The following is a 25,069-nucleotide window of genomic DNA, read 5'->3' as shown; positions in this document are numbered from 1 at the left end:
CTTGAACACAAACTAAGGTTGACCTTGAACTCCTGGTCCCTAACCCTCTGTGTTGGTTTGAAAGACAATGGCCCCCAAAAAGAGTGGTGGCACTCTTAGGAGGTATGGCCTTGTAGAGGAGGTGTGGCCTTATTGTAGTAGGTGTGGCCTTGTTGGAGGAAGTGTGACACTGTAAAATATGCTGTGAATATCATTGGTTAATAAAGAAATTGCTTTGGGCCTATAGCAGACTATAGGGGAACAGAGTTGGGGGGTGCTAAATGAAATGCTGGGGAAAAAGGAGGCGGAGTCAGAGATAAGCCGTGTAGCCCTACCAAAGACAGATGCCAAAACTTTAGCCAGTAAGTCACAGCCACGTGGCAATACACAGATTAATAGAAATGGGTTAAATTAATATGTAAGAGTTAGCTAATAAGAAGCTAGCGCTAATAAGCCAAGCAGTTATTTAATTAATATAGTTTCTGTGTGATTATTTTGGTTTCTGGGCAGCTGGGGAAACAAACAAGAGGCCTCTTTCAACATCACAGGGTTTACAGACTAGCTATGGGTGAAAGCCCTTGTTACACAGGTCTGAGGTCTTGAATTCAATTCATGGAACACATAAAGGTGAAGGAGAGAACTGAGGTCACAAAATGTCCTCTGACCTCCACAGGTAGCTATGCACAGCTATCATATACACAGTAATAATAATAATAATAATTTAAAAAGTCATCAGCTATGTAAGTCACTTTTTCCACACTTGACACTGACAGAGTAAACCTGAGGATTCCTGCAGTTTGCTCCGAGCATATAATGACTAAGCAGAGCCTGGTCAGTCAACATGGGTTGTGAAGGAAACTCCCCTGTCTTCTAACATGTATGCATGTGCTCCTGAGAGTTACTGTGTATGCATGAATGCTTTTTTGTGAGACACATAATACCATCCTTAGACAGTATTGGTTCTAGAAACTTCGGTTGTTTAAACGTCAAAAGCTTGGTCTTCAAATGCTTTGTGCATCCTGGGTAACGATGCAGTTGGGTTTTCTCTGCCTCAGAACTGCACACAGGTAGCCTCTCGTGCTCCTCTTGTATTTCTCTGCAGTACCTTTTTCTGTCTGCTACGCTCCCACTCTCTGCTTCTACCTCACAGCTGGAGCCTCCTTTGGGGATTTACCCAGGACCGTCTTACAGGAAGCCTCATGGTATAGAACAGTGTCCTGTCCTGCATGAAAAGCCGGGGAGCTTTATGGGAAACAGCTAAGGGATTGTGGCTAGTAGGAGAGGCGTTGCTCCTGCAGGCACCTTGCACAGGGGACTATTTTTCTTATATGATATAAATGAAATCTTCACTCTGCCCACTTTTCCGCCTACACATGTACTGAACGTCTCCAAGGAGACAAGGAAACCCAGAGTCCAGTGATGGTGAATCCTCCACCAAGACAGCAGGCTGGAGTCCCAGGCAACTCTCCCAGACGTCTTACCTTCCAGCTGCCCCTCTCAGACAGCACTGAGGCAAACGTGCCTCTCCTTTCCAGGCAAGAGAGCCTGGGCACTTCATATACAGAGCTCTTGGGGTGAGTTCAGTTGAAGGCGGCCAGCCTGGGAGAAGAGGGTGGCTGTAGTCAGGCGATGTCATAGGCAGGCTGCACAACTGGGGACAAGCTCTGTCCTGTGTCTCCTGCCATTTGGCGTTTCCGTTTGTTTGTGTTCCTCGGTGCTTCTTAGCGCGGAGGCAGTCCTCAGTCCTAAGAAGTATCCTAGAAGTTCTTGTAACAGTCTTACCTTAGGAGCTCTGTTGAGTCAGCTAAGAAGGATGCTCGCCATCACACGCTCGTCTTCTGTAGATGTCTGCTCCCGTGCAGGAATCCCTCCACTGTTTCTCATTCCCCTGTTCTCATGAGTGTAGCACATGGGAGCCCTAGCCTTCCGACCTGTCCTGCCCTCAGCATTGCCATTGAGTTCTCTTACCTGCGCACTTCCCTATCCAGCTCACCTGGCTGATCTTCTCTGAGGAAGCCAGGACCATGCCAGTCCTTTATGGTCACTTTCCAAGTCCACATTATCAGAGTTTGTTTGGGAGCATTGATCACATCTCTGTGTGCCTCTTCCTTGGGGCACAGATAATATAAGTTGCCACATTAAAATATATATTAGTGGGGGACTAACAACATGTTACAGTGGTTAAGAGCCCTGTCTGCTGTTTCAGGGAACCCTAAGTTCATTTCCAAGTACCCACCTCATACAGCTCAGTCTCCTGTAACTGCTCCAAGGGATCTGACACCCTCTCTGTGCTCCATGTGCCTTCATGCATGATGCGCATGTATGTACGTGCACACACACACAAAATCATTTAATCTTTACAAATTGTTTAAATGATATGCATTAATTTTCCTTTTGTGTAAATACATCATTTTGAGAGCATCCTTTCTGACTCTCTATGTATGTTTTTGGTTCTCATTTGAGTAGACCCAAGCAATCTGACTTTTCATGTGCTTTTCTAGCGCAGTGACTGTACACCTCAGTTTCCAATAGCTTATTCCACTCTCAGTTTCACAAGAGCATGGTGACCTACTATTAGTTTTATGGCAGTGAATATCTTTATTCTGGCCATATCCATGTTTCTAATACTTCTTTCTTCACTTGAACTTTAAAAAAAAAAAGAGGTTACCCGACTACCCGAGATTGTTGAACCTTTAAAGGTCTCCTCTCTGTTTATTTTGTCTTATTGCTAATTCATACCACTTCAATAACTGCTACCTTGAAAGAGTCATTTAGCCTAACTAGTTTGGTTCTTGGGACCATAGCAAAATGTGTAAGATGACCCCAGGTCAAGCTTTTCTTTTATCTCTGTCTGTTGGTCTACACAGGCAGCTCAGGCTGGACACAACCTCCGAGGATGACCTTTGACTTTGAGATACTTTAGAGATACCATAGCCAAAAGTTTTCATGTTGGGAAGAAGAGCACCTACACATAATCAGTATACTAGACACACGCACGCACGCGCGCGCGCGCACACACACACACACACACACACACACACACACGCTCAGCTGAGGATGACCTTGAACTTCTGACCTTCCTGTTTCTACCTCCTACGTGCTAGGATTGCAATTTGTGCTACCATGCCCAGTTCACATGAGAAATTGAACCCAGGGCTTTATGCGTGCTTGGCAAGCCCTCTGCCAGCTGAGCCCTATCCCAGCCCGTCAGTGTGAGATCATTCCTTATATGTGTTCATCTGCTCTAAGCGTTCTGTGGAAATAGTTGTTCCAGTGGTGTCTCACTTTCCTGTGATCCACTGCCCAGCTCTTTCTCTTTATGTGGATGCAAGTGAGGTTAAAATATGTAAAATTTGAGTCCCAAGTTTCCCCAAGAAAAATCCAGTATCTACTAACATAAGAACTGTGCCTAAGATGTCATGGGTTACTTCACCAAATCAAAGGAAATGCAGACGCATTCTGGGATGTTTTCTATGTCGACCGGCTAGAAGGTTCATTGGCCATTTCCTTTGCCGGGAAATGAGAAAGTGAATGTCATCCCTGAAGGGTTTTTCCCAAGATCCTCTTTGTGAGGGAGTCCCCAGACCTGTGTGATAACAAAACTTTTCCCTTTACTTTTCCTTACAGGCCCTGCAGGTGGCAAGGCAGCTCCTTCTTCAGCAGCAGCAGCAGCAACAACAGCAGCAGCAGCAGCAACAGCAGCAGCAGCAGCAGCAGCAACAACAACAGCAGCAGCAACAGCAGCAGCAGCAACAGCAAGTTAGTGGATTAAAGTCTCCCAAGAGGAATGACAAGCAACCAGCTCTTCAGGTAGCATTTTTTTTTAAAAAAAAAAAAAAAAAATGACTGTCATCCCCTTTTCCATGGCTGAGAAGCTGTACAGAGACAGATTATCAAGACCATTGCAAACTGTCTGAGGAAATCTTGTGCACAATATGCCTTTTTAGTTTTTGAGCCGAATATGACATCATAAGAAAAATATCTATTTGACCTAAAGTTTTGGGTTTTGAGGGGTGGGTGTTTTATGCCACAAGTTTTAATGTTGTGAGGAATTCAACTCACAATTCAATATGTCAAGGGACTCACGCATATATAAAACTGCACTGATCACATCCATCCATCTGTAACCTGTAACCATTTTCCTACCTTCAAGTCGACTCCTTCTTGTTTCCACAAATGGGAAAGAGCAGACAGAACTTGCCTCTCTGGATCTAGCTAGTTTCATTAGTGATACATCCTCCATCTTCAGCCATTTTGCTACAAATGACAGGAAGCTGTTCTTGGTGGATGGAGTGATCCCGTTATTGTTAATCCACTTATCCGGTGATAGGCACGTAGGGTAATTCCACGTCTTAGCTATCATGAGTTGCAAATATCCTATAAGTATGTCAATATATTATTTATTTTCTGATGTTTTCATAAAACACCATGACTAAGGCAACTTCAAAGCAACTGCAGGATGAGGAGGTTTATTTGGGCTTGCCATTCCAGAGGGATAAGAGGCAATCATGGCTGGGAGGCCTGGCAGCAAGTGTCAGACTTGGCAAGAGAAAGCTGAGAACTCACATCTTCAGCCCCGAGCAGGAAGCAAAGAGAATGATGTGGAATGGTACAAAGTTTTTAATCTCCAAGTCAGACCCCAGGGTCTTAATTCCTCTAGCAAGGCTGAACCACATAAACAGCACCACCAACTGGGGACTGAGCCTGCGGCTGTGGGGGACATTCCACTTACCACCACAATTGATTTTGTTTCCTTTGGTTTACCCCCAGGAGGGGTCTAGATAAATCATGTGATGGTTCTGGTTTTAGTTTTTTGAGGCTCCTCATACTGTTTGAGGACCCTTCACCATTCTTTTCACAGTGGCTAGATTAATTGACTTCCCCATTGACAACATGTAAAGTTCCTTATTCTGGAGACATATTTGCTAATCATCACTAGGGGGCAAAGGGTGCAGAGATGTTCCTGACATCTCATCAGTTTTGGACCAAGGAAGCTGTTCACCGTTCCTCAGTGCCCAATGCACCCTCCAGAAAGGAGTGGAGTGCTCTTGAGCAGCTCCAGATGTCCCCAGTGTCAAGAGCTTCTGTTTAGCCCCATGTGGATGTCACGCTTCTGATATTGCACCTGGTAATGAGTATAATAGAACACATGCCCTCCTTCCGTAGATGTTTGCAGAATGTTTCTGAAACATTAATTGAAAGTGGGGACCAATTTTTATGAAATGATAACAGAAGGAGATTGTCTCAACAACTTCTCTGTTCAGGCACATCGAGGCCAAGGGGTTAATAGAGTCGAAAGAGGAGTGAGTTCATACAATCTAATTTGGATTTGGGTCTTGGAGTAGAAAATTGCAGTAGAAATTGCAAAGAAACTTGAGTCGTTGTATTTATGCCCACGTTCAAGGTAGAAGGTAGGTGTTAGGTGCCCCCCCCCCACGGAGGCTATGGACGGGTTTCTCGCTGCAAATTTTGGGACAAGTTGGGAAGAGCAGTGGCACACTGTTTTAGCAGTCAGTGTGCAGTCTACGTGTGTTGACTTCTCCCTGCGTTAGGATAAATTAATGCCAATTTCCAAAGTACCCTGCCCAGATTGTCCTGTCCTTGGTACGCCAATTCCAGTTCTCCTATTGTGTCAGGGAAACTGTCCCTCTTCCACAAAAGTTCAACCTTATAGTGACAGGTTCTTGGGCAAGTTGAACATCGGCGTGAGCTGTTTACAAACTCTTTCAAAGACAGCTGTTTGGTAAACTACCAGCAACTCGCACCCCCTTACCGCGGCATGGACACGGGCGCGGGAGACAGTTATAATGAGGTGCAGTGCCATGGAGGGCGGATGTCAGGTGTTATAAGAAGGGCTTTGTTGTGCAGATGTCTTAAGAACAGCTCAGGAGGATGAAATATGACTGTGTTGACCTTTCAGCTGTGAGCTTATTTGTCAGGATTCAAATAAGTTGAAAGGATCAAACTGAACAGTTTCCGTAGTCAGTCTGGGAATTGTATTTCAGGGGTCAGCAGCGGAGGCCACATTGCAGATTCCATAACATAGCCAATTGTTGGTACATATTAAAGTACCAGGGCATCTCCTGCAGACAGAGAGGCAATTAAAATTCTAATTTATTAATGTATACAGGGAGCTGGCCCAGCCTGTCACTCAGTGATTCAAATGCCTGTCCGTACTTTGGCCTCCTTCTTGGAGCCTCTCACAGCCTTGAAAATACTAGGAGTCCTGCAGAATTTATCAGGCCTCTAGTGCATTGGGAAAATGGCAATATAGTATCGGGAAGAAGGTGTCCCTAGTGCAGCTTTGGCTTGAAGTTTTTAAAACTATATGAAGATACTGTTCAATCATAGTGCTGTAAAGAGTTTAATGTCATTTAAGAGTAAAAATGAACAGGATTTGCTTTCCCGTGTGTGTGTGTGTGTGTGTGTGTGTGTGTGTGTGTGTGTGTGTGTGTGCGTGCGTGCGTTAAACATATCAAAGATTGATACTGAATGTGTTATGTGTTACTCATTCTGGCTCCATAGGTCTTTTGTTTTGGGACACTCCATAGCCTTGGGTGGCCTAGTACTAGCTATGTAGGCCAGATTGGTCTCAAACTCCCAGAAATCCTCTTGCCTCAGCAGTAAAGGATGACACCACCATACCTGGCATTCCACCTTACCTTTTGAGACACAATCTCTCATTGAACTTGAATCCATCAGTTCAATTAGGTTGCTTGCCATTGAGCTCCAGAGGTCCTCCTGTCTCCTCCTCCCCAGACCAGGATTACATTCACAAATCTCTGTGCCTCATTGTCACATGGGTGCTGTGATCTGAACTCAGCCACTCATGCTGGAAGCCCTGTATCAGTATGCTATCTCTCTAGCCCCAGTACTTGCAATTTGAAAATGTGGCATTTAGGGTAATGGGTAGAGGTCCGTCAGAGCTAACTAGATATGCGAAGTAAAGTTTCAGGCAGGGGGTTTCCTTTGGAGGACTCTATTTCTTCTTGACCATTAAGGATTTTGGCAACCAAGTCAATGAGTCTGACATGCAGCATGTATGGATTATGACTAGGGTAAGGGGATAACCATTGTGATGTGCTCTGTACTCGGTCCATGCAGTAAGGATAGAAGAATGGCCATCATGAAGACCAGTCTGCTAGGATCATGCTGAGTGTCTTTTTAGCCCATCAGTGGTAGAGCTGGCAAGTAGAAAATTTAGACCAGTTTTTTGGGGTTGTTGTACATGTGTGCATACGTGTGCACATGTGTGTGAATGTGTGTGCTGTCTTCGTGTCCTGACGTATTGCTGAATATAGGGTCACTAGAATCCAGTAGGAAGCTTAATTAGTTTAGCTGGCCTTCTACTAACAGAAAGGAGAAATTGCTAACCTCAGTTACATGGTCTATCACCTTGCTATAAAAGAATGTATATAGCCTAGGTGCTCCTCCGAAGAAATAACTTTGACAGAGGAGTCTATCCTGGCATGCCTTGTCCTCCCTGGGCGTCTCGCCGGGAGTAGCTCAGAAATAAAAAGGCAATCCTCCAGCCGCCCTGCCCAGCGTTCCTCTCTGATCTCCTTACCCTTTATAACTCGGCACTCATAAACCCATGCTAGCAGATTTCAGATCTGCATAGAGGAAGGCTTGACGGGGAAGGAGGATTTGATCTGCCGAGAGCTGGAGATGGAAGGGGAAAAAGGAAAAGAAACCTTAGGTCTCCAGAGATGCCATGGCTCGTATTTTAAGCATTTATCACACTTGCCCCCTTCGTGTTTGGCAGCGCACTTCAGTTTCACAGGCTGAAGAGACAAACGAAAGTAAAAAAAAAGTGAGCGGAGGCTACAAGTGGTTCCTTGCTAGAGACAGAGATCATGAGTGGGCTAATTTCAATATTAGAGAAAGGCAGGCTACAGATGCATGCCGGGATCTCACTCAGTGCTCGAGTTCTCGGGACACAGCCTGCATAATGGATGAAGAAGGCATGAGCCAGGTGTATAGGCCACTTTTGGGGTTCTTGACCGGTATTCCGCTCATCGTCTTACACTCTTTTTGCTTATGCTGTTAATTTGCCTTGCAAATTTCTCTTATGAATGATAGAAATGGAAATTGAGAATTGGCTCCATCCTAAATTCACAATCAGAATGATCTGAATTCATTAAATGCATTTTGGCGAACATTCCCAGAAGAGCCTCTGTCTGCTGGGTGCTGGGCGGGTGCTCATAGGACCCTAAACTGTTGACACAGACCTTGCCTTCAGAAAGCTTCTGCAGCTATAAATGAATTAATTTGATTTTGCTCAAAAAAAAAAATTAGAGGTGGGTAAAAATAGTAGGCTTCCTTTTATAAATATTTATATACTTCTGAAGATTGCTTAAACAAGTGGAAGAAATGCCTAACAGTGCAGGTGTGTTCGTAACCCCCAAAGCAGGAGACTCTACTGGCTAGCAATTAGTTTGCAATAGATGAGTAATTTTTATTGATCAAACTTTGGAACCTTGACTGCCATTTCTGGGTAGTAATTCCTTTTGGTTCTTTAAGCGTTTTACTTGCTGGCTGGAACACAGCCACTGGAAGGAAGTCAAATGACACAGTTTCTCCTCAGAAAGTAAAAGTATACGCAGGTTCCGCAGCGCGTGAGTGGAGACAGAAAGCGAGCCTTGTGTGTTACTTTCAGTGGGAAGCTGACCACCGCTCCAGGCTGGCTGTAGATACAGTGAACTTGAAGCCAGGCATCTGACCAATTCCCCTCCCGTCTGTCCCTTTCCCTTTAAGGTTATGGGCTGTGCAAGCCCCTGACACAGGGGGCCATTTTTTTTTTTAAAGAATTATTAGTGAAATCTACTGGTGGACCAGGCCAGCCTTTGACTCAGGATTAGAAGGGGTCGAGCTTTGAGGTTAAAGCACAAGATTCCACAGGTGTTTTGTTTTGTTAGCCATTTTTTATATTTTCAATTATTTAAAATGTTCTTTAGGCAGCAAGAGTTTTTTTCTTCCATTTTCTTAATGCCACACAGTATAGCATGTCAAATCATTTCTCTGTCACTCTCTAAGGAATGAGTTGCTAAGAGAAAACCCTTAAAGAAACTTCAGTTTTCTGTTGTACTAGTGAGATGGGATGACCATGGAATACCAGTCCATAAAAAATACCCCTGTGCACTGGGCTAACAAAGTAGTGATTCAGGTCATTGAATCATGTCCCTTGATGGTCCAAGCGAGCAGTGCCTCTAGCCAGCATCTCTGGTCTTGGAAACAGATCAGAAAAGTCAAAGCATTGGTCCCTTAATGAGATGTCTTCTGCACACCTTTGGAGAATCCCATATCCCTAAAAGTAAGTTTTGATAAGGAATTAAAAAAATAGAAATTATTTTTGAAGTATTTTCTAAATCTTCTAGATTATACAAACTATCAAAAACATATGACAGAAGAAGCCAAAGAGCTAGCTCAGTGGGTGAAGACTTTTATTGTCACGAGCCTACTGGCTTGAGTTTGAGCTTCGATGTCACAGTGGAAGGACGGAACTGACGCCACAAAGCTGTCCTCTGACTTCCACACATGGGCCGTGGCTCACATGCATGCATCGTGCACCCGTGGACACCCAATAACAATAAGTTAAAATATATAAGACGAGAACACTGGCCTTCCCTCCCTCTAGCAAATATCTACGGCGCACTCCTTTGCATCCAGTGTTTAAGGGTTTCGTGTGGCTCGCTGAGGAGCTGAAGTTCCTAGTGCTGGCTTTAGATTTGTTTCTAATAGTCCCATTCTGTCCTTGCCTCCAGAATGGTGGCATGACGTGTGCCAGCAGAGCTTGTGTTGCCTGTTTAATTCTTACTTAAATATAATACAACCATGTGCCAGTCTCACAAGGACAACCCCACTCCATGACTGGGTGTGTTTATTTTATTGGTAATCTTGCTCTGGACATTTATATATGCTTAGTTTATCTCTGTGCACTTGAATATTAAAATGCACATTAAGCATTTTTTTTAGTTAGGGTTTCTATTGCTGTGATGAAACACCATGACCAAAAACAACCTGGGGAGAAAGGGGCCACTTGGCTTTTAGTTCCACAGCACTGTTCACCATCAAAGGGAGTCAGGCAGGAACCTGGAGACAGGAGCTGATACAGAGGCCATGGAGGGATGCTGCTTACTGGCTCGCTTCTTATTCTGCTCAGCCCACTTTCTTATAGAACCCAGGACCACCAGCCCAGGGATAGCACCACCCATTAAAGACTGGGCCCTCCCTCATCAATCATTAAGAAAATGCCTACAGACCTGCCTACAGCCTGATCTTATGGAGACATTTTCTTAGTTGAGGGTCCCTCCTCTCAGATGATTTTAACTTGTGTCAAGTTGACATAAAAACTACCTACCACCACGAGCAGAGTGTGTTAGATTATGGAAGCTCGGTGCTCAGTGTAGAACAGCCGCATAGCAGTTCTGTAGGCTAGGCGACCGCTTCCTGGAGAAGGAAAACAAACTCTGAGAGGTTGATGGGAGCTGCCACCAAACACCCAGGCAGGAGAGGAACACTGGTGGGTAGCCAGACTTTGGAGAGCCACAGGCCTTCCGTGTGCTACAAGACACTAATAGTTGCTTCTCCTTCCATGTGTATTCTCCCAGCCCCTACCGAAAGTTACGGTTTCCATAAATAAGCAAATTATTATGTTTTCCATGTCACAAACCAAAAGCCATATGAATAAAAAACTAATTCCACTATGAATATCTGACTGCAAGGGGCGGGGTCTTAGATCTGCGCAATTTTACCATTGCAGCCATCTATTGTATCTTTGTATGTATAAGTACTGGCATGTGTGTCTCTGTGTATGTGCGAGCATCCGGGCAGTGAGCAGCAAGGAAGAAGAATGATTCCTTTACCTCAAGGCTGATTACTCCTCTGAGCTTGTGTGCGTTGGAACATGGAATACTATGTTGTAATCACGGCACAGGCTAGGAGGTGGAGAGAGGGACAAGGGAAAAAACATACTTGACTGGTCAAAAATGTGTAAATTGCTGACAAAATGACACATGTAATTAAGAGTGTTCCTACCATTTTACCTTGTGGTTTCCACCTCCAGTGTTGAAAAAGAGAGCGACTCCCACCTCGCTAATTACCATTATCACTGAAACGCTGGGGCTGGAGTCATTAGTTCCATGTGCATTTAATTAGAGGAAGGCTGAAATTGGATTTAACTTATTACTTTTTCATGGATCACTTTCTTGTCATCACTTCAAATTGGATTGCAGCCCCAGGTAACTAATTATGAGAGCCACAGGATCAAGAGTGAAAAAAAAAAAAAGGTAATTAGGAGTAACACCGTCGGACCCTTGCTGGTCATCTACTTGTGCTTCAGGAGAGGGGGTGAGGGAACAAAAGAAACAACTGTCTTTTGCAGTATTACAGACAGGGGAGCTGGAGCCCTGCGCAGTTGCTGAGCATCACGGGAGTGTGTCACCACCCATAGTGGCTTCTGTGATACACAGCTGAGCTGAAGATGTTGTCTCCACGTGATCCCGCCATCGGTTACTTCATACATAGATTAAACTTGTGAAAACAACATTTTGGGCGGAGGCATGAGGTTTCTCACCAACTGTGTCATCTGAGGGCCTCACGTATATGATTACAGCCAAGCTGTCAAGGCGCCCGTGCTCCAGAGCACAGGGTAGCTTAAGTCCAGGGAGCTAGGATTTAGTGGACATATTAATGTTCCAGAACCATCACTCACATCTAATGGGAGGATACGTCAGTCGGCATTATAGCGAGGTTTTGAGGTTCCTTATTTGGGGTTTTTGTCAGAGTTTCCGGCATCTTGCAGTGTTCAGGTCATTTCCTTTGCTTCTGGTTTGCTCCCCTCCAGACCCACGCAGTCCAAATTCTGCAGAGGCTTCCTGGGGTTCTGTATCTCTTTCCACCCTCATTGAAAATGCTTTAAATTATATTGCTTCCATGTGTTGAGCGGGACTCAAAACTACAAGCAATCAATTTTATAGACATTGTCTGAAAAGATCTTGATGACAGTTAGAGGATGTGAAAGGACTGGCTTGAAAGTCCCAAGTACCAAGTGTGGAGATGGTGTGTGTTCGTGTGTGTGTATGTGTGTGTGTGTGTGTGTGTGTGTGCTTACTTTTCAAAGTTCTGCCAGTCAGATTTTCCAAAAGAGTGGTTCTTAAATAGACCAGAAAGGCTGGCAAGATGGCTCAGTGGTTTAGAGTGTGGGCTGTTCTTCCAGAGGACCCAGGTTCAATCCCCAGCACTCTCGTGGTGTCTGACGACTGTTTATAACTCCAATTCCAGAGGACCCAGTGCCCTCCTCTGCCCTCCGTGGGCACTGTATCCATATGGTGCACAGGCATAAATGTAGGTAAAATGCCCCCACAGATGAAAATAAGTTCCCTTTTTCTTTAAATAAAAAGAATAAGAAAGAAGGAAACCAGATGTGAATCCACGATGGTATCTTAGTGAGAATCTCCTTATGAAATCCAACAGGCAGAAAAACACTTGGTTCCCCATTAAGATGACTCACCAACAGCCGGCTAGAGTGCCTTTATGTTGTTGAGAATCGGTTTTAATGTTCTGCTAATGTAAGCAAATCACGGTGAGTCAGTGGTGAGTGACTTCCCACCCTAGTGAGCCAGCCTTGCTCTGGAGTGTCAGTCGGGATGAGCCTTCCAACCCCACCTCCAGACCCCCCCATCAGAGGTCACCACGTTTGTGTTACTCTCAGAGTGATAAAACACCCTTCCTGGAATTACACGTCTCTTTCCTGTGTAATCCTTCTAAGCAAACTGGCAAGACCCAAAATAGTAATCATTGAGTCTAATGCAGAAAATTAAGGCTTTTTGGTTGGTGTTGTTGGAACATCTTAAGTTGATTTAGGATTTTTGTACACAGTATTTGTCTGTGGTTAAAAGGGGGCACGCTGAGGTCAAGTGATGTAGTGTTTTCCATTTTTCCATATGAGCCTCTCTGTGTGTGATAAAAGTGGACTCCTTGATATTTTTGTAAGTCTGCAAGAATTTCTGATGGAGTGCAGAGGTCAGTGACGCTCCCTGTCAGTCTCAGCAGCCAGTATTTGTTAACTACTGGTTTTTCATCATTTCTCTCTCTCTCCCTCCCTCAGCTCCCCCCCCCCGTGTGTGTGTGTGTGTGTGTGTGTGTGTGTGTGTGTGTGAGAGAGAGAGAGAGAGAGAGAGAGAGAGAGAGAGAGAGAGAGAGAGAGAGAATTTCTTCCATGCTCCTAATTCCCTCTACACGGTGCCACTTTCCTGACATGCCCAGTGAGGTCCTCCAATCTGAAACTCATTAGCACACAGCCTTGGACCCTGTCCAGTGGTTAGAAAATTTCCTGAAGCCGAGAATACCAGCATTTGGTGCAACATCATGGACTTGAAGTGACAATGGGGGGAGTCGTGTTCCCCTGGCACCCTGCCTGGTCAGGAAAGCCAGCTGACCTCAAAACACAGTGAGGCAGAGGTCACACATATGGCATGGGCGCGCAAACTTTGATCCTCAGAAGAACCTCTTCTGAGATCATGGGCATGGCAGTCTTTCCCCTTAGCCGGTCATTTCCGATGGGGCTCACAATCTCGCCAGCGTGAGCTGTAAGAACATGAAAGCAATTAGAGAGCATGAAGCCCAGATCGCATTTTTCACTTCTGAAAGTAGTGGATGTAATCCTTCCTTCATGCATGCATTCATGCCTTTCAAACTGTATTGACTTGAAATTCACTCTGTGGAGAGCCTGTGATCAGGACACCACCCTGCCCTGACCTCAGAAGAGTTACGCTGTGGGTCAGGTTCAGTTAAGCTAGGTTTTCAGATATCTATCCAGAAAGATAACCACAGTGATAATAAACACCGGGGGTTATGTAGTTCTCTCCCGCAGGCAGCTCCTCTACAGCAGCCCTGTGGGAGTTTTAGCCCCATCTCTATTGTACACATGTGTGCATGTGCTTGTACACAGTTGCAGGTGTGCATGCGGAGGCCAGATATCCGTGTTGGGATATCAGTCACTTGCCACCTTATTTTAGTTCTTTATTTTTATTTACATGTACACGTGTGTCTGTATGTGAGGGGATGCTGAGAGACAGCATCAGGTTCCCTAGTACTGGAGTTAGAGACAGTTGTGAGGTGCCTTGATGTGCTGTTATTGGGAGAGCTCTGGAATAGCAGCAAGTGTTCTTAACTACTGAGCCATCTCTCCAGCCCGCCCACCTTATTTGTTGAGACAGAGTCAGTGAACATGGAGCTTACTGATTAGGTTGGGCAGACTGGCCAGCAAGCCTCAGGGATGTTCTTGTTTATTGCCTCCCTTGTTACCAAGGTCCAGGAGCTCTGCCCTGGCCAGGGTTTACATAGGTCCTTAGGATTTGAACTCATGTCCTCATGCCAACAGACCCTTGACTAATCCATCTTCCCAGCCCTCACTCCTCTCATCTCCTGAGGAGGAAAGTAGCAGAAAGAGTGATCTTGCCAGAGGCCATGAACCTGAGAAGTGACCCATCCAGGACTCCCGCCCACTTCATCTGGCAATATAATCTGCATCATTGTGAAGCTGCCTTGAGAGTCTCCTGGGCACAGCACACAGGCACAGCGAAGGGAACAGAATGGGCGTTGCTAATGCCTGGTGCTCCTCACTAACCACCAGACCACATGGTCTCCTAATTTGGACATGTGTTTATGGGCATGTCTGAAAAATAGCGCCTGTAATTGAAATATGCGCTTTCTGAAGGGAAATGACGCTTGGGAAAGAGAAGAAAGCCGGGTATTACTCAAAGCCTGCAGACCACTCTGTAAGTAATTGTCTAAACGCAGTCGTTGAAATTGAGAAGCAGTTTGGAAAATGTACAGTTTGGGAAATTTGTGTTTCGATGTAATTACGGTAGTTGTGAGCTGATGTCATGCCTAGTAACTGTTTTTGTATTGCCTACGCCTTTGTTACTGAGTTGTGATATCATGAGCAAACTATTATAAACATACCATGGATATAGCATGCTTGTGTAACAAAAGATCGGGAACTTTTATTAAGTTTGTTTTGCTTGTCATATTGTAAAAATTTATTATGTGTACTGTGTATATTAGAAACAGATTTGGGTAATTCTGTCTAAATGAAGTCATCCCGGCTATTTCCAGACTGTCTGTTTTTGGTTGTGAATAATTTTCATACATCAGATGGTTGTCATATTTAGTTGCTCTCAAGATTTTAAAGAGAACATATCCCATTTTGAACTTTTGCTAGACTTCAGTCTCCTTGCTGTTGGGATTGTTTGAGTTTTAAAATATTGCCCAGTAAATTACAGAGACCAAGCACTCATTGTTTCTGAAGGGCCTGGGTTGCTGCCTTCTATTCAGAGCTTGCCCCCCTCATCAAAAGGACAGATTTTTAACTACTTAAGCAGTAGAGTTTTAAAACCGCCAAGACTCAACTGGGCAAAGAGCACCAGCCCTTGTCCTTTTTCGTTACAGCCTGGTGAACTACTCTGGTAAATATTCCGGCCGACAGAGCCCAACATTTATTGGGATTCCTGGTAAATGTGGATTTTAAATGGGTAGTTCCAAACTCTTGGGTGGCTTGTACCTTCCAAACCACTCTCTTCTACTTCTTGTGGCTGCTGAACATTTAGAACCAGAATATTCCAGAATATTCGGGAGACTGCTTTAGCTTTTGTGTTGCTTACTTGTTTCTTTGCTTTTGTTCCCCCCCCCTCATTTTTCTCATCCCTACCCTACAAATCCACTGAATTCTGATGTTGTCTCTGTTGTCACTCATTCTAGTGCTGTACATTAACTTGGCTAACTTATATTTAGCTGTGAGGTTGGCTTCTTCTAAACTTTTTGAAATTGGAGTTTCTGGACTTCGTGGGGTTTTTTTTCCCCCTTTCTTTCTTTCCAGTTCTTTTCTAGAAGCCATTCTCCAGTCTTCAATTCCTGTGTCCCCTACAGTGTGTCCCTCTCTTTCATCAGATATGCGTGAAGGGCCCCATGGAAGCTGCTCTCAGCTGCCTCCAGTGTCCTTCCGCCAGTTTGTCCCAGGCAGATGGCTCTGTCTCTGGCCGCATTAGTCAGCAGTGCTAATGTCGTCTTGGAGGCACTGTCTTCTCATCCTCTCTGCATTTGTTGTCATAACTGCCATTTTTCCTTCCGCTGCTGATGTCTTCCATTCCTGCCTCTGTGTTCCCTGCTGTCACTCTCTGTTCTGGGGCTAGTTGATCAGATACATATGCATGGCTGGGCAGTGGTGGCACACGCCTTTAATACCACCACTTGGGAGGCAGAGGCAGGCGGATCTCTGTGAGTTCGAGGCCAGCCTGGTCTATGAGAGCTAGTTCAAAGCTATAGAGAAACTCTGTCTTGAAAAGCACAACAAAAACAAAAAAAAAAAAAAAACTGAGATACATATGCATGGACTTCCCATCCTTCTTGCACTGTCGTCCCCAAACCTGAAGCACCTCTCTCCTTTGTAGGTGTTTCATGTTCCACACTTCGCTCTAAACCTCCCTGGAGACCTGTATACCCACTGCCCTTCAGAACTTCAATGCTGCCCCTTATCAGTCAGAGCAAGCCCAAGTTCTGCCTTCCCTTAACTCTTCACTAAAAATGGCTGTAGCCTAGCTGGGAAGATATGGGGGAGACACATTTTTGAGACAAGGTCTCTCTGTGTTGCCTTGACAGTCCTGGAAGTCACTCTGTAGACCAGGTTGGCCTCGAACTTCGAGATCCTCCTGCCTCTGCCTCCCTAGTGTTGGGGTTAAAGGCGTGCACGACCACCACCGGGATCATATTTGTTTTGACAAAGAGGTGAAATAAGTATAGTCCTCATGGTAAGGTTTGAAAGTCCAAGGAATCTAGATCTACCGCGATTGCCTGCCACTACCTGCTGTTTAGAATAAATAAGCCCAGTGATTAAATTATGCTTTACATTTCAAGAGACTATCTTCAGAAACAGATGGTGTGCCCTATGACTTGAGCAGTCTTCCCTTTCTCCCCTTTCTCTGAGCACTGCCCTATGTCTCAAGCTTCCTTGTCATGAATCTGTGAACACTGTGTAGAGAGGATTTCTTCTCAGTCCCTGGCTGTGGGACACAGAGGCTGCACATTCCCTTGTATGCTCATGAATAGCCACCTCTCAGACCTAATGAAACCATTCTTAGTAAGACAGCAATAAAATTATGTCTGGTATGTTTTTTTATTTAATAACACAAATGGATTATTATTTAGTCTAGAAACAAAAGTAATACTAGTAGGCCACATAGAATTATGCAGAGAAATTCTCTTGTATCCACTAATTTGTGTGTATGTGTCTTTGTATGTGTGTGTGTGTGTGTGTGTGTGTGTGTGTGTGTATGTATCTGCCAATGCTGTTTAAGTGATTGTGGGTCCAGATTAGACTCAGTAATTGACTACCTATGCCTGCCCAGGGCACCAATGTTAGAAGCAGTGGTCTCTTTACCAGGATTTACTGGCAACTGAAAAACATATCAAAGTGGGAAAGTACTTGAATGTTTTTTTTTTCTGAGAAGCTTAAATGATTCCTTGGTAGCTATGGAAATCTTGCCTCAAATTAAATATATACTTTGTATATTTCCCCAATATCCTTCCAGGATACTAGGTAAATTCCATCTGTCTCCAGCACTGGATCTCTTTATTGTCAGATCTAAGGTATACATAGTCCTTTCGCTGCATTAACTGTGCAGGACAGCATTTTGGAAATTCACATGTCCAAATAAATATGGCAGGGAGGAGGCTGAATCATGCTACTATTAATAGTGTGACTCCCAGGGTCAGACGGACAAATCAAGTCCTGATAGCATGCTATTCCCGTGCGGCCCTAGGAAAGTAACTTAACCTCTCTTTATTTCCGTTTTCTCATCTAGAGAATATGGCCAGTTAGCCTGCCTTCCTAAAGGTAATTTCGAAGGCTAAGTGATTAGGGCCTGAAAGTCTCTCGCACTGGGCTTGAGAAACAATACATTCTCAGAAGAGAGCACTCCTCTCAGGATTGCGTAATAAAGAGAAAACAGCTACTTGCAAGACTCCAGGTTACATGTCTCAGTTTGCTTGTTACTGACCGTCACCAGATAGATGTCTGAGCCGTAGATTGGGGACAGTCTTTGCTGTCTACTGACAGGTAAACATATCCGAAGAAAACCTCAGACCTCCCATCTGAGAATCAGATGGATCTGAAATATCCACCTGGTGTACCTTTCCTTATGAACCAATGCTAGATTGTCTTCAAAGGCAAGGAGTAAATCTCACCTCCTGGTCCCCATTGACCATGCCTATAGCAAGTTAGATGATGCGTACCTGCTGCATGCGTGTGTGCATGCGCATGAGCGTGAGAAAGCCACAGATCAACCTTGGGCATCTTTCCTTGGGTGAAGATACTTGTCTTTCACTGGCCTAGAACTCAGCAAGTAGTACAAGCTGATTGGCCAGTGAACCACAAAGTTCTGCCTGCCTCTGCCTCCCTGGTACTGGGGTTGCAAGCACATACAAAAAAAAAAAAAGCCCTTGGTTTTTTTTTTTTTTTGTAAATATGGGTTCAGGAGATCAAGCTCAGGTCCTCATGCTTGTATGGCAAACAGCTGACCAACTGAGCCATCTCCTTAGTCGGTGGATGCCTCGTTCATGAATGAGTCACTAAACAAGAAAGCAGTTAGTGGATGAGTGAATGACTGGGTGAGTGATGAATTAATGAATGAGGAAATGAATGCTTGGAATATATAAGCTGGACAAACGGTCCATTGACAGACTGCTTTCCATAATGAGGCTGCACACTAGTTTCAGGTTCATAGTCCTCCAGCAACTTTTCAAGACCGTAAACATCATTAAAAGACTCCAAAGGCACTCCCCCCCCCCCCCCGCTTAGTTGGACTTCAAATGCCTGAAATGCATGTTGGGTAAAGAGTACAAGCTAAGAGAACCTCTTCAACCGAGAGTAGGCTGCCCTAATGCCCTCTGCCTGCTTTTATAGATTTGCTAATCTATTTAGGTATAATAGTGGCAGAGAAGTTTAATTCACAAGCATAGAAAATTAGAGGAGACTAAAGGCAAAAGACAGAAATGCATTTGGTGTCAAGATTAAGTTCAATGAAGCATAGCGAAGATGGGGAAGATTATTAAATATACGTGGAGGGAGGATGGAAAAGACACCTAAATCTCTCATTCTGAAAGGAACTGGTTTGCTTGACTGTTTGGAGTAGTATCACACTCAGGAAAATCTAAGACAAATGCAAGCAAAACAGAATTTAATTGAGCTATTATTTTGCAGACTTTGGCTTAGTTTCAGACAGTCTAATCAAATTGTGCTTTGCTCAAATAACTAATGTTAAATGCAGCCCTACCAACAGATGTTTAAAGAGAGCCTAATTGGAAAATCTACATCCTGGATTTAGTCTGTCTCGCTGGAAAGAAAATAGCTTCCAATTTATGTCTTTGAGGACGACACTCAGTGACAAGGGTCACTGAAAAGACAATGTTTTCTTCAAGGAGGCTTGGTGCTTGGGTGGAATTATTTTGAAGCGTCAAGGATGGCACTTTAGAAATTCAATTTCTTGGAAATTCTCCAGCTCAATGCCATGTAGAAGCCTCCAGAGAAATCTCCTTTATCATATGACATCACCGGGGTCCTGTTACACCCCTGGATTGTGTCTGGGGTTTGCGTGCTAAAATTTCTACGGAGCCCTTTCCCAGTTCTGCAAGGCACACACTGATTGATGACATTTCAAGGTGCAGTCAAGGGGGCTAGGTGACGGACTTGACCTTGCCCCCGTCTCAGTTTCAAGTTTGTATATATATATAAACTCGTACACCTGCCATATTGCTTGGAATGTCTCATGATCTCAGCAAAAATAGAATTTGATTTGAGAGTAACTCCTTTCTTTCTTTAGACCAGGGGTCAGCCGTCTTTCTCTGTAGAGGACCAGATAGTGAATATTTTTGGCTTTGTGGGCCATACTGTCTCTATGGCAACTACTCACTGTGCCGTTGTCATGTTAAAGCACAGACAATCAGACAATGCAGAAATGAATGAACGTGGCCATATTCCAGCACACTTGTGGGCACTCAAGTTTGAATTTCAAATTTTCGCATGTCATGGAATACTCTACTTTTGTATGGTTTTTCCCCAACTGTTTAACAATATAAAAGCAACTTAGCTCCAAGGCCATATAAATACAGGTGGTTGGCCAGATTTGGGCTGCTGTTGACTGGCCATTCCTTTAGACAGCCTGAAGAAAAGCTACTAAAGACAGAAGTCCAGCCAGCCTCACCAAGTTCCAGGCATTAATAAGTTTTCTCGGTGCTGGAACCAGATACTTAACAAGAAGCAATTCGAGGGATGAAGGGCTTATTTGGGCTCACAGTTCTGGGGACGAGAGTCTGTCATGGCAGAGAAAGCAGGAGCTTATGGCCACTAGCTACGTGTACAGTCAGGAAGCAGAGAGATGACTGCTGGCATCCAGCATGCTTCTGCTTCCTTATCATATGCAGTATGCGAGCCCACAAAACGGGGCTCACTTGCCATACCTACCCTATTAGGTTGTGTCTTCCCACCTCACTTAACACTGTCTAGAAAATCCCTCTTTGATATGCCCAGAGGTTAGTCTCCCAAGTGATTCTAGATGTTGCTAAGTTGGCAATAATTAATCATCACACCCTATAACTACTATAGAGTGGGGCCCCGGGTATGCTTGGAGGAAAAGGCGTCTTACCCCACCTGCTCAGGGGTGCTCTTGGCCCCCAAGCCCCCTGCTCTCTCTCTTCTGAACTCTGTGTACACACTGCTGTCAGTGCAGCTGTGGTGGCTGCCATTCTGCCCTCATCTTTTGAGTTGTGGGGAAATGACCTTGGATGACAGGGTAACTAACAGCCCATAGCACCCACTAAAAATCCAGACGAAGCCACTCTGTCAGGACTCTCTTCTGTCATAATAGCTTCCTAATGGACCCGACTTTATGACAATCAAAGCATCTACTGCCATCTGCCAGAAAATACCTCGCTGTATTAACCGAGGATGTCTGAGGTTAGGAACGGCTCCCCCTGGAGTCGGTGAAGCGCCATGGCTTCCCTCACGAAGTGCCTGGTCGTGTGCTTGTGGAATTTCCCTCCGTTGTTTGCATTTTGAAACCAAGCATGTCTGATTTCAGCAAGGTATCTTCCCTCCAGGTCTCGGTTTCATGTCTGCAGATGACTGTTGGGTGGTGGTTCAGTCCTGGGAGCACAGCGGAATACATAGTTACCACCCCTGCGACCCAGCACCCACTACTTCTTAAATCACAGGACCGAGCTGTGTCTCCTGGGAGAGAACCTTGAGAAGTTTTTCTGTATGTAACAGAAAAGGAAGCCCAGTGTACCATACAAGAGTTTGGTAGCCCCCCCCCCTCCATTAACAGTGGCGTTCATCTACGAAGCCCCGGAAGTGATGCGTGGAGTCACGTTGGGACATACATGACGTAATGCATCTCTTCCTTTCTGCGCCCTCAGGCGTTTCTGCTTTGGATCCAGTCTTTATACTTCACAGTTTTGTGATGCGTGTTGTGCGTGTCTTCTTTTTATTTTTATGTTTGTTGCATTATTTCATTATTTTGCATTATACTGGGTCTTGATAAAAATCACTTACCTGATTTTCTGCCTGCATTTTTGGTTACCTTTCAGGTAAGTGTTGAGACTGGCCCACATCTCAGCCTCACACATGCTGCTAGTGTAAGGCGTATGCCAATCAAGAACTTGAGTGCTGTTTGGAACGCAAACTCTGAGTTTGTCCAGGACTTTGCTTCTGCTGGTACTGTTAGTATTCAGGCATCTGTAGTGGACTGCCCTTGGGGTCCTGACAGGATAGTCTTCAGCTGCAGCCACTATTCTATGCGCATTCTCAGTGTTCCCTTTTAAAGGTGGGGCTGCCCACCTCCTTCTCTCTCTCCCTCTCTCTTTTTCCTTCTCCTTCCCTCTTTCTCTTTTTCTCTCTCTCTGTCTCTTTCTGTTTCTCTCTTCCACCACTTGTCCCCAGGAACTGGTTTCTTCTCCCCTGCCCCCCTTCTCTGCCCCTTCTCTCTCCTCTTCCAATAAACCTCCCATGTGAGCCTTGTTGCATGGCGTGAGTTTGCAGAGTTTTGAAATAAATTACAACAGGTGCACCATAAACAAATACCTGCTCTGCTCATTGTGCAGAATGCAGAAAGAAAAAGCACAAACCAGCACCATGGAGTCAGGAAGACATACTGGGACTCTGACTTCTGTGTCTGCCATATTGGTATAGGACAACCCATATTCTGTATGTTTGTCCCTAATGAACACTTCTTTAGTCTTCCACTTTGGTTTTGCAGTTTTTGAACTGTGCAGATGCAAGTAATATCACTGTACATTGCTGTATCCTATGAGGTCCATGCAGCGTTTAGGATGATGGCTTGTTAAGTTTGCCCAGGCTGCATAAAACCTAAATGCCTACTGTCTAACAGCAAGCAGCTCATCTTTCCATTCCATTTTTTAGCCATACAGCTTTCCAATTGGAGTTCTACAAAAAAGAGATATTATGTGATATATATATATATATATATACATATACATATACATATACATATACATATATATATTGATTTATTGACAGTAGGTTGAACTCAGAGACAATTTAGAGAACAGTAATTCCGAAAATATGCACAGATGAATTTGAAAGCCTGGCATGGTAGTGCATGCCTTTAATCCCAGCACTCTGGAAGCAGAGGCAGGCGGATCTCTGTGAGTTCCAGAGCAAGTTCCCGGACAGCCAGGGGCTCTGTTACATAGAGAAACCTTGTCTCAAACCACTTGCGGGGCCCCCCCCCAAATAGAAAGAAAATAAATAGTTCACTGTCTCACAGCACTATTTAGGAAACTGAGTTGGGGAGTGTATTCCAGAAGCCTCACCGTTTTGTGTACAGTGTATATATTTTGTATACATTTCCAACACAGTATATTAATGCTTAATTGGAGAGCGTGCAGCTGCAGATGAAATGCCTAAGGCTGCACTGCAGCTCTTGCGTAGATTAGGTTTTGACTGGCATCTGGATGAAACTGGTTTAATGAAAGGACCCTGATACCTGCTGAGGCTTCCCAGTGTGCCCTCACCTTGGACACCCTGCAGTGGTTCCTGTGGGTCCTGGCTCTGCTAGACTCTAAAGCTCTCATATTTCTTACCTTGCTTGCTGAGGGGCTAGCCTCTGCTAATGTCCTCATATTCTGATGACCGTATGATCTGAAACTTTAATAAGAGATCGTTAATAAGAGAACAGGTCTTTAGAACATGCAATGGCAAGCAGACCCAGGGGCCAATCCTGGCCCTTCTTCCCTGTGGTAGGACTGACAAGGCAATCAATGTGTTACTTTCTTTAAGGCCAGGAGTTAAATCGAGAGAAGAATGACAGTGGTTCTTGGAAAGTAAAATTATTGGAGATGGAGATTTCCCTGCCCACCAGCAAGTTTATTGGAATATTGCTCCTGAACTCACCTGTTCACTGCCATGGCTGCTGTTTGTTTGTTTTGTTTTGCAAAGTTGAGTGCTCTCAACACAAGGGTTGGTCTTGGGTACATCATCTTTGAGGAGAGGAATGTAGGCAAACCAGAAAGGTACTAGATTTATAAAGAAGAACACATTTAAAAGGAAAATCAAGCCATTTCTAAACCTGACTTGGGAAAAGATGTGACAGAGTCAGTAAGCCGTGGTGGGTTATGTTTTGGGGATGAAGAATACAGCATTTTTTTCTCATGAGATTATTTGTTTCAGGATTTCTAATTGGTCTTAATAATAAAAACCTGGAGTCAGATATTAGGGGACGAAAGCCGAAAGATAAGAGAAGCAGAGCAGCAGTCACTAGTTCTTACTTCTACGAATTTCTTAGATCGAATGGGGTATCCTGTCTCCACAAGTTCTCAGACTGAATGCCATGAGCTCCTGTCTCCTCCTGCCTTATGTTTTTCTCTCCACCCAGCCATATTCCTTCCTGTCTCCACCTCCCTAGTGCTTGGATTAAAGGTGTATGACTCGCAAATACTGGAATTAAAGGTGTAAGCCATCCCTGCCCGGCTCTGTTTCTCATTTAGGTTGAATCAATTTCGTGTAGCCCAAGATGACCTTGAGCTCACAGAAGCCTGTCTGCCTTTGATCCCCAGTGCTGAGATTAAAGGTGTGTGGCACCACTGCCTGGCCTCTATGGCTAAATAGTGTGACTAGCACTCTGATCTTCAGGTAAGCTTTATTTGTTATAGCACAAACAAAATATCGCCACAATTATTAATTCTGATCTCATTTGATTGTAATTAATATGGTGATTGATTAAGATTGAGGATTTTATTTATTATTATAAGTTTGTGTAATTTAACCTCCGAAGACTGAGAATGGAGCAGAGCTTAGTGATATAGCAGGTACTTAGCCTGTTTTAGACCCCGGGTTCTATCCCAGCAACATACAGACATCCACACATCCACAGGCACACACACACACACACACACACACACACACACACACACATATATCATATACACATACCACACACACACAGAAACCACACAGAGAGACATGCCACACACGTATACTACACACACACACACACACACACACACACACACATTATAAAGGTACAAATATGCAGAATCTTACAGAACACAAAGTCCCTGGAAGTAAGCATGAGAACAGAGCCGTTCTCTCACTCGCCAATCTCCACATGCCGCTCACACTAGCCCTTACCAAGTAGTTACTACACACTGCACCCACTCTGTGAGTTAGTCTACATCTCAGTATTTTGACATCCTCATGAAAGCATTGGGCTGAGCAGAAGCAATTACATTCCAGTGTCATAAATGCTCTAATGGACGTTAGCATAGAGAGCTGCGGAGAGACAGTCAGGGTGCTTGAAATACAGCCAGCTAGCACACAGGCTGAACTAAAAGTAAATTTTTATTCTACCTTATTTTTAAAAGATTTTCAAGGATTTATTTGTTTTTGTTTTATATGTATGTGTTTTGCCTCATGTATGCATGTGCACATCATGCATACCTGGTGTCCATGGAGACCAGATGAGGGTGTTAGATCCTCTGGCACTGGAGTATATGTATCGTTGTGAGCCTTTTTTTT

At 44.4% G+C, this 25,069-nt stretch overlaps 1 protein-coding gene across 6 annotated transcripts in view; it reads left to right on the top strand.

Moving 5' to 3' along the window:
* Foxp1 (forkhead box P1) overlaps positions 1-25,069 on the top strand; it is a 396,466-nt gene that overhangs the window by 240,678 nt on the left and 130,719 nt on the right. For all 6 annotated transcript variants that reach the window (XM_026788256.1, XM_026788254.1, XM_026788255.1 and 3 more), the window contains one exon: positions 3,607-3,789. In XM_026788256.1, the coding sequence (XP_026644057.1) occupies positions 3,607-3,789 (183 nt within the window). The remainder of the gene's footprint in view (positions 1-3,606; positions 3,790-25,069) is intronic.

Source organism: Microtus ochrogaster, unplaced genomic scaffold, assembly GCF_000317375.1.
Source record: "Microtus ochrogaster isolate Prairie Vole_2 unplaced genomic scaffold, MicOch1.0 UNK1, whole genome shotgun sequence".
NCBI classification, from domain to species: Eukaryota; Metazoa; Chordata; class Mammalia; order Rodentia; family Cricetidae; genus Microtus; species Microtus ochrogaster.
Note: the sequence above shows the minus strand (reverse complement) of the source record. Positions and strands in the feature narration are given on the sequence as shown.